The sequence below is a fragment of the Leptidea sinapis genome, chromosome 7 (genome assembly GCF_905404315.1).
Source record: "Leptidea sinapis chromosome 7, ilLepSina1.1, whole genome shotgun sequence".
NCBI lineage: Eukaryota > Metazoa > Arthropoda > Insecta > Lepidoptera > Pieridae > Leptidea > Leptidea sinapis.
Window position 1 is genome coordinate 4,344,027 of NC_066271.1, and position 16,189 is coordinate 4,360,215.

At 35.9% G+C, this 16,189-nt stretch overlaps 1 protein-coding gene across 11 annotated transcripts in view; it reads right to left on the reverse strand.

Annotated features, from left to right (window-relative positions):
- Positions 1-16,189, reverse strand: part of LOC126965384 (dachshund homolog 2) — a 235,616-nt gene that overhangs the window by 69,681 nt on the left and 149,746 nt on the right. For 8 of the 11 annotated variants that reach the window (XM_050808958.1, XM_050808957.1, XM_050808955.1 and 5 more), the window contains 3 exons: positions 11,213-11,283; positions 10,335-10,592; positions 5,789-6,010 (listed from right to left, as the gene is read on the reverse strand). In XM_050808958.1, the coding sequence (XP_050664915.1) occupies positions 5,789-6,010; positions 10,335-10,592; positions 11,213-11,283 (551 nt within the window). The remainder of the gene's footprint in view (positions 1-5,788; positions 6,011-10,334; positions 10,593-11,212; positions 11,284-16,189) is intronic. The other 3 variants (XM_050808959.1, XM_050808950.1, XM_050808952.1) reach the window with 2 other exon arrangements.

Here is a 16,189-nt window from a genome sequence, read left to right on the forward strand (position 1 = left end):
GTCAGGAGATTCGTTGACAATTTCTTTTCAACCCTAACTATTACATCGATGATCACAATGACAATTAAATCTAGAATCATAAGTTGAAAATTGTACCGCAACAGCTTATGTTGTATTCCGGTTTTTCATATAACTTCACTTATATAACATATCTAATATATAAAATTCTCGCGTCCCGGTGTTCAAAATTCAAATTCAAATATTTTTATTCAAATTAGGATTCAAAATCACTTATTGAACGTCAAGAGCTACCACCCATTCAAAAGAGACTGCCCCAGACCTGAGAAGAACTCCTCCATTTATTTTTTATTTTTTTGTGAGTTAGCATTAAAAAATACATACATCTTCAAATTTTCACCCGTCTACGATTTACACAATTTTTGTATCATGATTTTTATATTTATCTGTTCCATCCACTGATCTGCAATAGGGTTGCAAGATGGGAATCGAATATAATTATTATTGTAAAAGAAATTATGTACGATATATTTGGTAGGTCTGAAAATCGGTCGTCATCTATTTTTATAACCCAATTTTTTTTATTACTTGCTAAGTCAGCTAGTTATTACCATAAAATTATTATTATATAATTTATTTTGATGTCAGAGATCTTCTTATTAATTTTCAGATTAAGTGCTGGAAGATTTGAATCAATGCTTACTGAGGAATTAGATTTACTATCATGGCCATGACTATTGACTGCTATAGTCAACAAAGCCGGCTATCTCTAGATATGGGAGTGGAATTCCCTTTATAATAGAACGCCATAAAATATGCCTGCTCTATCTAGTCGCGAATGTGCCATTTGTCCGTTGAACAGCACTTAGCTTAACAAAAACTGATAGTTGTAAAACAAAAGAGGAGTACAAAAGCGCGGTAACAAGACCGGGCCAGAACGTTAACAGAAATAAACTAAGCGGTGGAGTTAACAGGTATAAAGGATTAAAGGGTAGCCGAAGCAGATTTATGTCGCGATGATTGCAATCGGAAAGATTCTGCGTGTTACCGGTGTTTTCTTTTTTTTTTAGAGAGAAAAGATGTGAACACTTAGAGGCTGATTTAAAGTAGGGAAAAGTATTCGCAATTCTGATACAGATTGCGTATAAACTATTCATATCTTGATGTCGAATGCCTGCGTAATGATGTTTGGGTTTCTGGAAAGTTTGAGTTGTTTCGTTGTGATTTGGAAGTCGATGAAACTAAAGCGCGACACTAAAAAGAGACAGACACATAAATTCATAAGATTTAACGTGGGAGATAGGAAGCATTATACAGTGTTTTAGTACCAGGCAATCATAGTTGACAAAGAGATTGTCATATGTGAGCGTCATACTACTATTCGTCCTATACTATTGAATAGTTTTACATATATTTGGTAACTTGTAGCTAGCTGTAAGTTTCCCAAATTATTATAAATAAAAATAATTATGTATGATGCGAGTATACCTTAATATAGACACCAGGAAAACATAAATATGGTAGCGGTGATAATAATGTCTTTCATAGCGGTTGAAATCAAGTGTCATTCTAGTAACATGTACCAGGACTTCATATGCAGTTTAGAGGTTCATATCAGGTTTCACTTCTGACATGTGTACTTTGTACGCACGCAATTTTTTTTGAGTCGTATTTGCAGAAACAGATTGACATGAGTTGTATCAAAAGCAAGTCTTTTCACGCAACCCTTTTTGCAGTTATCTGATAAGGTCTCAGTCATTGAATGCGTCGAACGACACCCACTCACCGTTTCTAGTGTAAAAATTGCCAGCGAATGTGGCCAGATAGGGATCTGCCATTTGCTGGCGACAGAAGGGTGTTGACAACAAACATTTGTCCGGAGTGTTATTCATGTACGTGATGTACCTTTTCAATGAGTGAACGTTCGGAAGAAATATAGCTTTGAGGGGTTCGTACTTGAAAGTCGAAAAAAAACAGGAAATTTGACAGAACATGTATTACTATATCGCAGGTATAACAATGCGGCCGCAATGCAAATTAGAACAAAATGCTTACCCCTTTATAATATTATTATAGATGACCTAACCAGTTCAATTGAAGTTTGAGTATTTTTGTTGCATCACTTTACATATTATATTGTAATTGAAATGATTTCTAAAACGATGAAGGTGTGAGTGTTGATTTAGAAGAGTGGCAATTAGTTTCTTGTCACTTCTCCTCATTAAAGCTCAACCCTTTACGAAGTAACGGTTTTTTAAATTAAAATTCAATAAGAAAAGAAAGTTTTTGACATTAATAAGTGTCATTTCCGTGACCCGCGTGAATAAAGCAATTTTGATTTGATTTGAATAACGGAAACACTTATACAGGAAAAACTGTTTGAATAAACGTCTCTTGCAAAGCTTTAGCATACAATTTCGTATATAAATAAAAAGCAAACTAACGATGAAGCCTAGTAATTCATAAATAATAAAACGAAAAATTATCCAAATATGTGTAAGTATATTATTTTATAAAACGAAAACGATATGGGCAAGTCTGTTTAAGATTACATATCGCAAGAGGAACATGACTTGAATATAAAATACAAGCACATTGAATACATAATATTAAAAATAAGAACCAACTAAAACGCTCACCTCTTTGGCAGTACCACCTATCAATTGAAAGCGAGCCAGTGATTGCTGTAATTTCTTTAAAAACTCAACGGTATGGTTCGCCAGACACATCGATTCAAAAATGTTTCATCAACAATAATTTTATTAACGTAATAACAAAATTACTAGTGTACATAGTCATTGCAATTCGGAGCCTTAACCACGTGGATTTAGGGGGTTATTTCTTTAGCATTCGCTCATATATCGGGGGGAGAAATGGAACCTTTTGTTAGCCTATAGCATTATTATTTCCCATTTTGTTTTGTTTATTAATACAATTGGCTCGAGGCGCAATATTGATATTCAAGTTTTGATGATGACTTCAAGCGCGTGTTTTCTCCTCCGCTGTATTTTTATGGGTTTTATAACAATTGTGTTGCGCACTTCCTTTTGTTTAGGTGGAAACTGTATAATGTTGAATATATTTCGAAAGTTTATGAGCAAAATATTACAGATTTTGAATATATTCTGAAAGACAAATGTTTAACATTAGTAGTGATAGATACCTAATATTAAGTGATTCTAATATGCATTGTAATGTTCTACGATTCCTCAAATTTTTTAATCTTTTTAGTTTGATATAATTATTGTAATTGTGTTTGTGGTCGCTGATAACCTTGTTGTTCTAAGCGACCTTAAACAAATGGAAAAAAAAATATCAAATTGAAACCTATCTTGTATATATAAAAGAGAATGTATGTTTGTATGTTCCCTAATAACTCCCAAACTATTCGACCAATCTCAATGAAATCATTTGTAATAGATTTGTTGAAGCACAAGGAAGTTTTACATATATAATTTGTATGGCAAAACAATGTTTGCCAGGACAGCTAGTGTTGAATAAATTTCGAAAGTTTTTGATCAAAACATTACACTTTTGAAAATAACATCAAATTGAAACCTAATTTTGATATTGTATAATATGATGCCATAATATTATATTATCATGTCTTACGCAAACGGAGCATATACTGAAATATTTTTTTATTACTGAATACCAGGGACTTTATGGTAAATTTAATATTAATATAAGTGAATATCTATATTGAAAGGGACTCGTTCATGTTGTTAAACTGTCAGAATAGTTTTGCAGGGTTTTGTTATTGTGTGAATGTTTCATAAATAAATGATGATCATTGGCGCCCAAATTCTCTTGCAACAGCAGAAAAATCACAAGAGCGTTCCCAGCCTTTTTGTCGTAGAAATACCTAACAAGGAAGCTCATACCATAGATTGGTTGTCATTATTTTATCTCACAGTGAATTTTCCATCAAAACAATCAAGCCGTTTCCAAGATCAGCCAAGACTGCCAATAAATTAATTAATAGATATTCTGCTATTTAGAAGTCCATGTAAATTTGAGTAAACATTGCACAATAAGCGACTATTTAATATTACAAAAAGACACATCGATTCTAGATATGTATAGATTACTAGATGACCCAGCAAACGTTGTATTGCCGGTATTAAAATCGCGATACGAAAGTAACTGTTGATCGTAGATGGGTGAAAATTTGAAGTTGTATGTATTTTTTAATGTTGACTCATAATCTAACAAATTTTAAAAATATGACAAAATAATTTATAAAAAAAAATCGTGTGGACCGGACCACCCTTAACATTTAGGGGGATGAAAAATAGATGTTGTCCGATTCTCAGACCTACCCAATATGCACTCAAAATTTCATGAGAATCGGTGAAGCCGTTTCAGAATTTTATATATTAGAGATACTTCGCAAGTTATTTCAAAGTAGTTGAGACGCAATATAAGTATCGATAACTGGCTGTAAGCAGACTTATCTAGCGCTTCGTGCTGTTAGGTTATTAAGTACCTGATAAAGGTCCGTTATAAGACACAAGAGTATGTTAAGCATAGCGCACGAAGATATTTCTCATGGTGAAAATGCCAAACGGAATGACGTGAATAAATAACTTGCAGAAATATCAATTAAACAATTATGCTGTCCGAATGGAATTGTATGTAATGATAGTGGGGAAGACTATAACTCAGGCGCATCTGTTCTACGGCTATTTGCAAAAGGCACGAACTTGGCTTTGTGCTTGTAGATATGTGTACATACGATAGATTAAGGCTTAGATCTGTAGAGCGTATACTAAGACTTTGATCAGAGTTACTACTTACGTATAACTTAGCTGAATGTGACAAAAAGCGAAGTTGACTTTTGCATTGGGCTGTTTTAGCTTAAACTCAGCAAAATTTCAGCTGTCAAATGACTATAATAAGGAAATCAAAGCTTACACGTGGAGCGAATGAGTGAAGAAAGAATTACTTATCAAATATTTAAGGTAAGTCGGTCGTGGGAGACCTCGTAGAACATTCATCGACAAAATTGGAGACGTTTTGAGTTGAGAAAAGGAAAGGTCCGAAGCCCTCGCAACCGGCTAGCATGACGTATGAAAAGAGTAATGAATGTAGAGGAAGCGCGTGAGGTTTGTAAGGATAGAAGCAAGTGAACGGACGGGAACAAGGCTTTGTTTGTGTGTGTGCCATAGCTCACACTAAGCTTAGTTTTACATCAGTAAAGTCTAAGCAATGTTTAAGTACGTGTGAGAGGCAAGAATATCTCTAACAGAGAATAGAAATTGAAACCTGACACCGATAATGTATGACCAAATTTGATTTGTCAAAGTTGCGTCAGCTTGTTTTTTATTCAAAAACTGAGGAGCTTATACCAAGTGTGGCTGACTGTTTAAGACAAAATGTTGTCAGTCAAAATTGGTTACAGTAAGAAAAAGTAGCTTCGATAGAGATGGTCTTATCAATTGCACAATTTATTCATGTATACGCTAGTATATTCAACAAATTTAAGTCTACGACTGAAACCGATTTTGAGTAAAAAGTCTGAAACAGTCAGCCGCGCTTGGCATTAGCTCTTAAATATTTTGATCATATTGATACCTAACCTATACATTTTTTTAATTTATTTAATTCTCGCCCATTGGTTGTTGTTCACTAGGCATATGAGTTACAAGGTGCTTGATAGCTGAAGTATGATACAAATGGTCTTGTTAACAGCTATTCTAACGTCATGGTGTCGAATTTACGTGACGGTGTGCGCGCGCATCATAATCATTCACTCTGATAATTTTTCCCTAACGCCCAAAAAAAGTACAACTTCATTAACAAATTAAACCATATTACAATTACTTACCCTTTTCATAGCTAATTTGTCTCTCTTGCTGGCGTGCATTGTCTGCTGCCACTTTGAGAAGACCCTGGATATTCCTCAGCAGAGTTTCCGTGGAAGAAACCAACGTGTCAGCCGTGGGGTCCACGGGGACAGAGGTGGGCGAACTGGAGGGGGGAGGGTAGTTGACAGCCGCCGGTGATGAAGACTGTGGAAGGTCCCGCTCGCCGTCACTTAGATCTGCTCCTTGTGAAAAAAAAAACAAAATAAATCTTTGGTCATACATATTGATAAAATATATACATTTGAAGTCGGTTTTTTTAAACGTAGTTTAGTTTCAATTATTAGTAAAGTTTAAGAGTGAGATTGGCTCGAGCACGCTCATTTGGGCGTAGTAAAAGTTGCCGCACTTTGCGACTACGGCTGCGGTATCCAGTTGGAACGCAGCAGAGACCAATCCTTAATCTAAGTATAAAACATATATTTACAAATGTATTACTAATTAAGTATTAGTACTCGAATTATTATCAAATTAAAATCAAACAATGAGTTGACAAAAAGTTCGTATTGGGGTCTCTCACGGTCTAAAGTAATCTATCGATACATTTAATTTAACTGACAAGATAGCGAACGTTGAACACATCATGAAGACACCATCGTTTCGTCAATGTCGATGCTCACGATAGCACTTCCAAGTTGTCACAACACCATCGTCTTAATAAGACCAATTAACAGAATTAGAAACCAATCAAGCACACAGAAACGGACCTTATGCGATTAATCATACTAACTAAAATTGTAAGCGTGTGATTTGTCTGTTACAGTCTTTTGCGCCTGAGTGGCGGTAACAAAATCATCGGCTGTTAATTGAAAGAAAGAGTTAATACGAAATGGACAAAGTTCAAAGTTGAATGAATGCTTTTCTCTGAAGCGACGATGTGGAATCGTGGGTCGTGACATCAAGCTCGTGTGGTTTTAATAATTGTTTTAAATAAATATGATGTAAGCATTATGTATTTCAAATTTGATGTCAATCTACGAGGGATTATAATTTAACACTACAATGTTTACTGAGAAGGTTTCAATGAGGAGAGAGGTTCTAATTTTTAAACACTAGTCAAACCTACGAATTTTCCCAATAATTTCACTAGCTACGGCGCTCCTCAGACCGAAACAAAATAATGCTTATACATTACTGCTTCACGGCAGAAAAAGGCGCCGTTGTGGCACCCATAATCTAGCCGGCATCCTGTGCGAAGGAGCTGACTCGTAAATGCCCCAGGTCGCCCCACACTAATAGTATAACATATAGATATACAGGATGTCCCAAAGTTATGGGACATGAAGGGAAAGTACCTTAAATATCGAAGATAGGCATTTTTACTGAAAGAAAACTTTATGTTATTTTTAAAAGTTAGTACTTCTGCATTCAAAGATTTTCTAAAAAATACTTGCCTCGCCTGGGAATCGAACCGACTTAAATGTAAAAAAAACACACTCTTATGATGCCTTTATATGTGTACCTAAGCGTAATATTTGTCGACTTGCGGAAATCTTTCAATAGCATTCGACAGTTACAAGGGATCGTAAATCAAAACAATATGCAGCAAATGTTAATACTCGAGGCGTACAATAGCTTAATTAATGAAACAATAACGTGTATCCTGTACTTAGAGAATGTACACAAATACTTGAAAAGCGTGAGAACCCAATCAATCACTAGGGTTGTGGTTTATCACGAGTTTAAAATATTTTATAAAACAAAAAGTCCTGGGACGAGACAAGCAGGACGTTCAGCTGATTGTAATTGATACGCCTTTCCCGTGCCGTTCTGGAATCTTGAAAAACCCGAAAATTTTGAGCAGCACTACAATTGCGCTCGTCATCTTGAGACATAAGATGTTAAGTCTCAATTGCCCAGTAATTTCACAAGCTGCGGCGCCCTTCAGACCGAAACACAGCAATGCTTACACATTGTGGTACCTATAATCTAGCCGGCATCCTGTGCAAAGGAGCCTTCCACTGGTAATTTAAATAGGTCACTTTTCTAAAAAAAGACTTTGTTGTAAAAGTTTTTATTCCTTTTTCATATAAAACACGATTATGCATTTTTAAATGTGGATTTAGCCTACCAAAAAACCAACTAAAAAGTTATCCTCTAATGTCATTTGCCATGCCGTGGCCAAAATTGTCAGCTGAAGAAAATAAGATCTTTAATTTACCTGGATAGAATTATTGGTATGTAAATGTATGTAAGCGGATGAAGTCGCGGGAATCAGCTAGTGTATATAAATAACATATATCATACTAACATCTCATCTTCTTGTATAATTTCTAATCATTTTAATGTAATAAATTTTCTCTTTGATTGATGAGTGTGTGTGGCTGTGTATGGTATTTAAAGTGATAACAGATTCAATGAACAAAAAGCTCGCGAAAGAAAATGACTCATTAGAATGTACATTAACGAAGAAATCTTATATGTATGAGATATGTCATTAGTTAAATTTATGACAGTTGTATGTTGCCAGCTCCCGCGTTGGGATACCTTCAGCTGTATCTGTCTACGCGCCAAGTAACCAAACAAAAAATATAATGTACAAATTGTTATTGAAAACAATGTTTTCGAATTTAATCTGAGTTATTAATCTCAGAAGTGAGTGAAAATATAACAAATTGTTTAGGTTTGAAAGGGCAACATCTCAAGTCAATTTCCTAATATGCAAATATTGGGGTTGAGCAGGTTATCAACTGTAAAGTAGATCCTGTAGATGAAGCCACAACCTGAGAGATGAACAAGACATACAAAAGTTATCAACGATACGTCACTCGTACGGTTGGCTCAGTGCAAGAGCGCTCGCTTTGAACGAGAGAGGTCACGGGTTCGAGACCATCGTTCATAAATTTTGTTTTCAAATTTAATTTGGGCAATACACCCACAAAATAGTAGACTGATTATCATCAAGTTTATAAATTATTGCAATGTATGAATCCTCGTTTGCTGTAGAGACTTAAGTGACGGGATAGTCAGAAGAACGTTATATTTATTTAATTTTTAATATTAACTTTTGATAGAACGAAGACTCTCGGGGCAGCTAGTACTTAATAATTAGTATTTCAGTGCTGCCTCTAATAACTATATCGAGGATTTAGTCCCCTAATACTGTAGTGAATTATAATGTATGTAAGTAGTGGGTGAGCCACATTGCTCGTAGATGCGATTGATGGGATCTTTAAAGAAGTTCTCGAGAGGTGACCAAGGGCAGGAAGCAAATATGGAACAGCCCCCCACAAGATGGACTGTTGATCTGATAAAAATAGTAGGGGGTGTTGGATGCAAACCCACAAGAACGATCGTTGTGGAAGTTTTTGTTGGAGGCGTATGTACTGCTGTTGAATTGGCAATCCACATAGCCGAATAGATTTTGCTCTTTCGACCGAACAAATGACGGAGACGTAGACAGAGTACTATGTAACCATTAACCATATATGTACTATTCGTTCTATTTCGTCTTACGGAACCGTCAACCTGCCTTACAAAGCAAATAAAACAATTCATCTTAGTATCGGTACAAAAAGTAACATTCCCATCTTTTCAAAAGTAAAAATGCAAATTCTAATTGATAAGATCGAATGCGCATAGCGTGAAGTCCTAACAACAAACACAACATTATAGATAACTTTTACAGCAATAAGAATTACTTACACGAGTTAATTGATGGGAAATTTTTAATGCTACAATCACATAGTCAATTGTATCTTTCTGGTTGTTATTTCTCATAATATGTTATTAATATCAAGCTTGAATGGATTTTGCTTTTTTTACAAGGACATGGAGCGATCAGGCACCGTTTTAATTGAGGCAATAGATAAGGTAGCAGCACTTGTAATGTCTGCGAATATACCGAAGTAAAAACTAATTGTAGTCATTGTAAGATTAGATTTAACTTAAAATAATATCATCATCATTTCAGTTGGATGTCTGCTGGAAAAGGCATCCCAAAGATCGCCATGAGGATCGGTCCAGCGCTCATCCTCATCCCTCATAGGTAGGAACCTATTCCGGCGATCTTGTGGGGGGCCTAGCAACACTACCGGTACGTGGTCGCCATTGAAGGACTTTACTGCCCCAAAGGCCATCTGTCCGTCGAGCTATGTGCCCTGCCCACTGCAGCTCAGTTTCGCAACCACCTGGCTATGTCAGTGACTTTGGTTCTCCTACGGATCTCCTACTTAACTTTAAATATACCAGCAACATTTATACAGAATATGAAAATGGCGGGGTTGTTATCCGACAAGATGGACTAACCAAATTAAAGACTCGTCACCGCAATTCTCTACCATTTTACACCGTTTAAGAGGCGCGGTGGAGGCAGATCATCCGCTCTAGATGCAGCTCTAATGCTGAACACAATCCTTAGACATGAGGGACCAACCAATTAGGTCACAGCACTATCGCATTCCTGAACTCTGCATTCAACTCGCGCGTTATCTGTACCTAACATATACGACTATTTTTAACATGCTGATAATATTATATCCATCCTTTTTGTAAGACCAATTCACTCACCCTCATCTTCATCTTTTACATGGTCGTCTTGATCTGAGAGGGCAGCGTCACTCTCATCCGTGTGGGACCGGGGTGACGCCGCAGTCGCCGCGGACGGAAGCCGAGGTGGTTGAGGAGTTCGATGTGATGCTGCAGAGCTTCTGCCACTTGCGGAGCCCTCGCCTCTGTCGCCGTGTTCACGATCTCGTCCTGAACGCTCACGGTCTCCGGAACCAGATTTTGAGAGGTTCAGCACGGGGCTATGTCCTGGCGAAGAACCTACATTATATTTTTAATATAATAAGCATTAATAACGAGAAAATAAATATGACCTGAGAAATTAATTAAAAATGCCCTGTGATCATAGCACTTAAATTGTCAGGAATCCAGTGTTCTGCGATCGGTCACTGCGCCTAAGATTGGATCCAAAGAGCGAAAGACTGAGAGGCGTTGAAATCTCTAGAGGAGGCCTTTGTTGAAAGACCAGTTGTTGAACTGAACATCTATAACTTAGATTTAGGTTTATATTTAGTAAAATATCATTTATAATATTATTTTATTATTTTTTATCGACTTTAAAAATGGAGGAGGTTCTCATCTGTTTTTTATGTTTGTTACCTCAGAACCTTCAAATAGGTCAATCGATTTGGAGGTTTTTACGCTGAAAATACGGTGGAAAACACTGGCTAATATAGAGCAAAGACCGTATAGTATGGAAAAAAATGGAAGAGGTCTTCAAAGAAAGAGGGTCCATACATTAATTATTAAGAAATAGACAAAAACGTTAAGGTTACTGACAATTATTATGTTTTTTCTTATTTTTAATTTTTTATAAAATTATATATATGAAATTTAGTATAATAGGCTTTTTATTTTATTATATTTAAGATATATCTTACCATTGTGAGAATCTTCACGAGCTTTGTCCATTGCTATAACGCGTTCGATGTCACCTCGTTCATCGCGTAACCTGTAACGACTAATATCTTTAAATATGTGTTACAAAATATTTTTCCTATTAAACTTTGCAAAAACTTTTAAGAGTTTTGAATAGGTATAATGAGTAGTATATTAATTTTGAAATAATAAAATAATGAATCTACTTTGAATTACGTAGGTTTCGTTGTTGAGTTGCCTTCTCACCCCTTTGTGAAAGTGGAAGGAGGAAAGTCAGGCTAAGTCCTACACCCTGGTACTTCTTCTCTCTATATGTTGGTAGAGAGTGTTGGTTATTTCACTTTTACACTGGAATTGAATCGTGATCGAATCGAGTTGTGATCCTTTTGATGAGCTTTTTTTAATTTAAATTAAATAATTTATAACTATTCTCATTGGAGTAATTACTTCTTATAGGAGATTAAATCGCTTCGTTTCGTAACGCGATACTTCTACTACAGTAATATTTTTTGAAAATCTCATAATAAATAAAAGTTTTCAGAAGTTTACTGACATTTGCGACATTCGTTCGTTTTTTCGCGGCACAATGATTACAATTAAGGTGTGACGTCATTCATGTGTCAACATAGTCGACAGCCATATTTTATTGAGTAACTTAATCAATATATAAATCAAAACTTACGAATACGGCAAGTGTGGAACCGGCTTTACCGACAGACATGGATCTTAGGTTTAACCCTCCGATAGGAGTCTACGGGGAGTTGAGTGACTTAGACCGTATCGCCTCAAGCGAAATGCTCCTGTGTGTTATTACTTTGTCGCGTTTCATGGCAAACCACACTTGAGCACAGTACACTGTTGTAATGTACAATCAATTTGCACGTTTTCTTTTCAACTAAATTGTGTTTTCGCTTCAATATTTGTTGTTTTGTTAAGCCTTTTTATGGAGAAGGAGGACATTAGAGCGTACGAGTCACCTGGTGTTAAGTAATCACTGCCACCCACATTCTCTTGCAACACCAGATGAATCACAGGAGCGTTGCCGGCCTTTAAGGAAGGTGCCCATGTCGTATCGTCCCGTAAACACCGCACAAGGAAGCTCATTCCACAGCGTTGTAGTACGTGGAAGAAAGCTCCTTGAAAACCGCACTGTGGAGTACCACCACACATCCAGATGGTTGGAATGATATCCTAATTTGTGGCGTGTTGTGCGAAGGTGGAATTTGGTGGCAGGAATCAGGTGGAACAGCTCTTCGGGACACTCTCCGTGATAAGCTGGATTCTATATGTCGAAATTTATGGACGGAATTAATTTAGAACATTTCAATAATTATTTCGTTATTTCCTGTTCTTGAAATTCATTAAATAATGTCACAGCAGTACTGTCAAGCTATGCTTCAAAATTGAATCTCACAGAATTATTCATATGAAAAAATTGAAAATTCTGGGGTTACAATTTGAAATAAAAAATAACCTATCTCTCAAGTTGACTCAAACTGCACTCAGTGTGCAAATTTTTTATTAAATCGGTTCAATCGTGTAAAAGTTCATCGCGGAGAAACAACATGACATCATTTTTTTTAAAACAAAAGTTAGTCTTGCTATAAAACATCATTTATATTATGTTTAGATAAAATCAAAATCACTTTATTCATGTAGGTCGCGGAAATGACACTTTGAATGTCAAAAAAATATTTTTTCTTATTTAATCTACCGCTACTTCGTAAAGGGTTGAGCTAATGAGAAGAAGTAGCAAGAAACTCATTACCACTCTTTTATATCAAGATTTACATTTTCATCGATTTACAAATCATTTCAATTACAATATAATATGTAAAGTGATGCAACAAACCTTCACAAAGATCAAATAGTCAATGCCTTACAATAATATGACAATAATGATGGACTGTGACAGCTGTGAAAACGACGAAAAAAATTGCGGTTGACAGTTTACCTCTATTTTGAGCAATTTAACATTGCTTACTCTTACACAAATCATGACATACAAATCGCAAGTGTAAGACGTAGCTTGTCACGCACACTACAGTAATAAGCCTGGTATGTTTTCATCGGTTGTCTAGAGGCTCTATCTATATGTATAAATTATCTAAGTTCCATTATAATATGTATTCCAACAAACCTATTATTGGTAGATATATAAATACTACGAACGTTTCTAAAAGCCTTTTGATACATTGCCTGGGAAATTTTATTGGATTCAGCACGCAATTGAAACAAAGCATAATATGTGGGTAGAACAATAATTGATATAATTAATGCTGTACGGAATCATATGTCAGTATCTCGTTAAGGTGTATCGGTTATAAATCGGTCACGCGACCACGCAAATCATATTAACAAAGCCACTGACAAACAGTTGTATCATTTGAAACCATAAAGTATACTGCCTACTGCGCCGCGGCACTGCGGGGCGACCAGAAAGGAAGAGGCACAATATCGCAGAACCCCGCTGAGATTCTTTGTGAGCGGATGAAGACGGTGTATGTAATCATTTTGTACGGATGCGTATCGCTACCCTCATTCCGCGGGTACGTTTGATTATAAATTATTAGCTTATGTTTTGCTTCCGTTTCGTTTAATACAACCCATTTGTTAGATTAGATTTTCTTAAAGATGTCTTTATATCGTAACTACTTAACATTTTTTTGGATTTTTTTTTATGGAATAGGAGGACAAACGAGCGTACGGGTCACCTGGTGTTAAGTGATCACCGCCGCCCACAATCTCTTGCAACACCAGAGGAAGGAGTATGCGGTTTTTTTGAAGGTACCCATGTCGTATCGTCGCGGATACACCGCATAAGGAAGCTCATTCCACAGCTTTGTTGTACGTGTAAGAAAGCTCCTTGAAAACCGCACAGTGGAGGACCGCCACTATTAAATTATTAAACGATTCTACTATTAAACTAGTCATTCCACTACTATTTTGAACCTTAGTAGGTTCAAAATAGTAATGTAAACTCATACAAACGGAAGGACGAACAAATTGCAGCGGAGATATATAGTCAAAATCCGCCCCAGCACCGATGAACATGGAAGTAAACAGTAATTATTTAAATATTTTAAACTATTAGCAGAAAATATTTATATCAAACGGACACTTATGAATCAAAGCGGGTATTTAAAAATAATTATATCTGACGAATTATAATGATGGCCGATATATTTGATGTCTATGACTACATACAATCATAATAATCGATTTTGTTGCTTGCATTTGTAACATTTTTATTAAATAATGAAATATCCTGAATTGTTCGTTTTTTAAATCATATATGACGATAGTCTATAGGTAATTTAACATATTTTAAACGTTTTTTCATTGCTGACGATGCTGGGGCGAATGATGTATGGACACAGAATAATCTCCTTTTTAATAAGCGCCATCTCTTGTTTTTTTTTATATAATGATACGCGATCCTTCGTTTGCGATTCCTATTCGCACTTGTTATTTATCAAGAGCAGAAAAGTAAGAAATTAAAAAAAAAAAATAAAATTGTCTGTTTATTAGTAATTTTATTGCTATTCACCAAAACGTACTTATAATGATGTCAAAGACTCAATACCGGGATTCTGTATTTCCATCGTACGTCTCACTAATTATTAAATTAATTTGTATCCGGAAGTAGTTATATCATGACCTTAGATTAAGGATAGGCTGCGCGCCAACTAGATACCGAAGGCGTAATCGCAAAGTGTCACAACAAATACTCGGCCAAAGTGAGCGTACTCGAGCCAGTCTCGAAAATGTGTGACGTTGACTTGCCACATATTATGTTAAACATTGCTAATAATTGAACAACACAAATGCCGAGTTGCGTAGTAAAACTTTGTAAAAATAATACGACAGGATATAAGAAAGACACTGGGATCACATATCATCATTAAGAATACTTTGACGACAGCCATTGAGTTGGAACGCAGCGGAGATCAATCTTTAATCTTTAGTAAGACATAAACCTTACTCAACTGAATTTATATTACTATTGAATAGTAATAGACAGCTATGTAAATTCTTCGCATATTGACAAGGCAGTCATTACTTCCCACGGAAATGGATAATCCATCTGTATTTTCTTACGACTGAAAATCTTCAAAGGCATTCAGATATTGATGAAAAGAAGAGTACAATGAGAACCATAATCGAATTTTCAAAACAGATCGTGAAAAATGAATCTCTTGTCGGAAGCAATTTTACTTATTACAAAGGGGTTAATGCTACAATTTTTGCCCAGTAATGCCTTTTGAGCATTTGAATATAAATGACGTCTGAAAGTGAAATGTAACATACATAATAAGTGGCTGTTTTAAGCCTTCGTGGAACCCTTTGTGGGTTACAGAGCGCAGATGTACAGAGTAAACTTATTGACAGAGTAATTCTGGAACAACGTATTTTTGAAGTCTTGAATCTTTGAGATTTGAAACTCGATGAAACGTAAAAGCGAGACGATAGAGGCGCCAATGCCAGCTATTATTTATAAAACTATTATTTTGGCCGACGCGCCAAATTATGATTTCAACAATATGGATATAATATCCTAGGTTCTTGGTGCAGAAAACGAATTTGGGGTTATTTTTTAAATCAAAGATGGCCCCCGCACAAAATTATGATCTCAACAATACGGATACCCCGCCGCGCAAAATTATTCCTTAAGTTAGATTATATTAAGTTTTACTTCAATCGCGCGTAAAGATTACACCTACGCACACGTTTTTTTAGGAGAGAAAGTGACATAAAAAGCAAACCAAAGTTCGGAGCGGTGGTGCAATAGCGGTCATCTCTTTGAAACAAGATATTAAATCGAGACGGGATAAAGCGGCAAAAATACGTGCCTGGTATACATCTGGAACGTATGAAGCCTAAAAGTACCGTTTCGTTAAGTTCCGACCTCTTGTAAATATTTTTTGCAAAATTAGTGCAATGCTACTTAGAAGCATTGCTTTTGCTGTCTCTTTTGC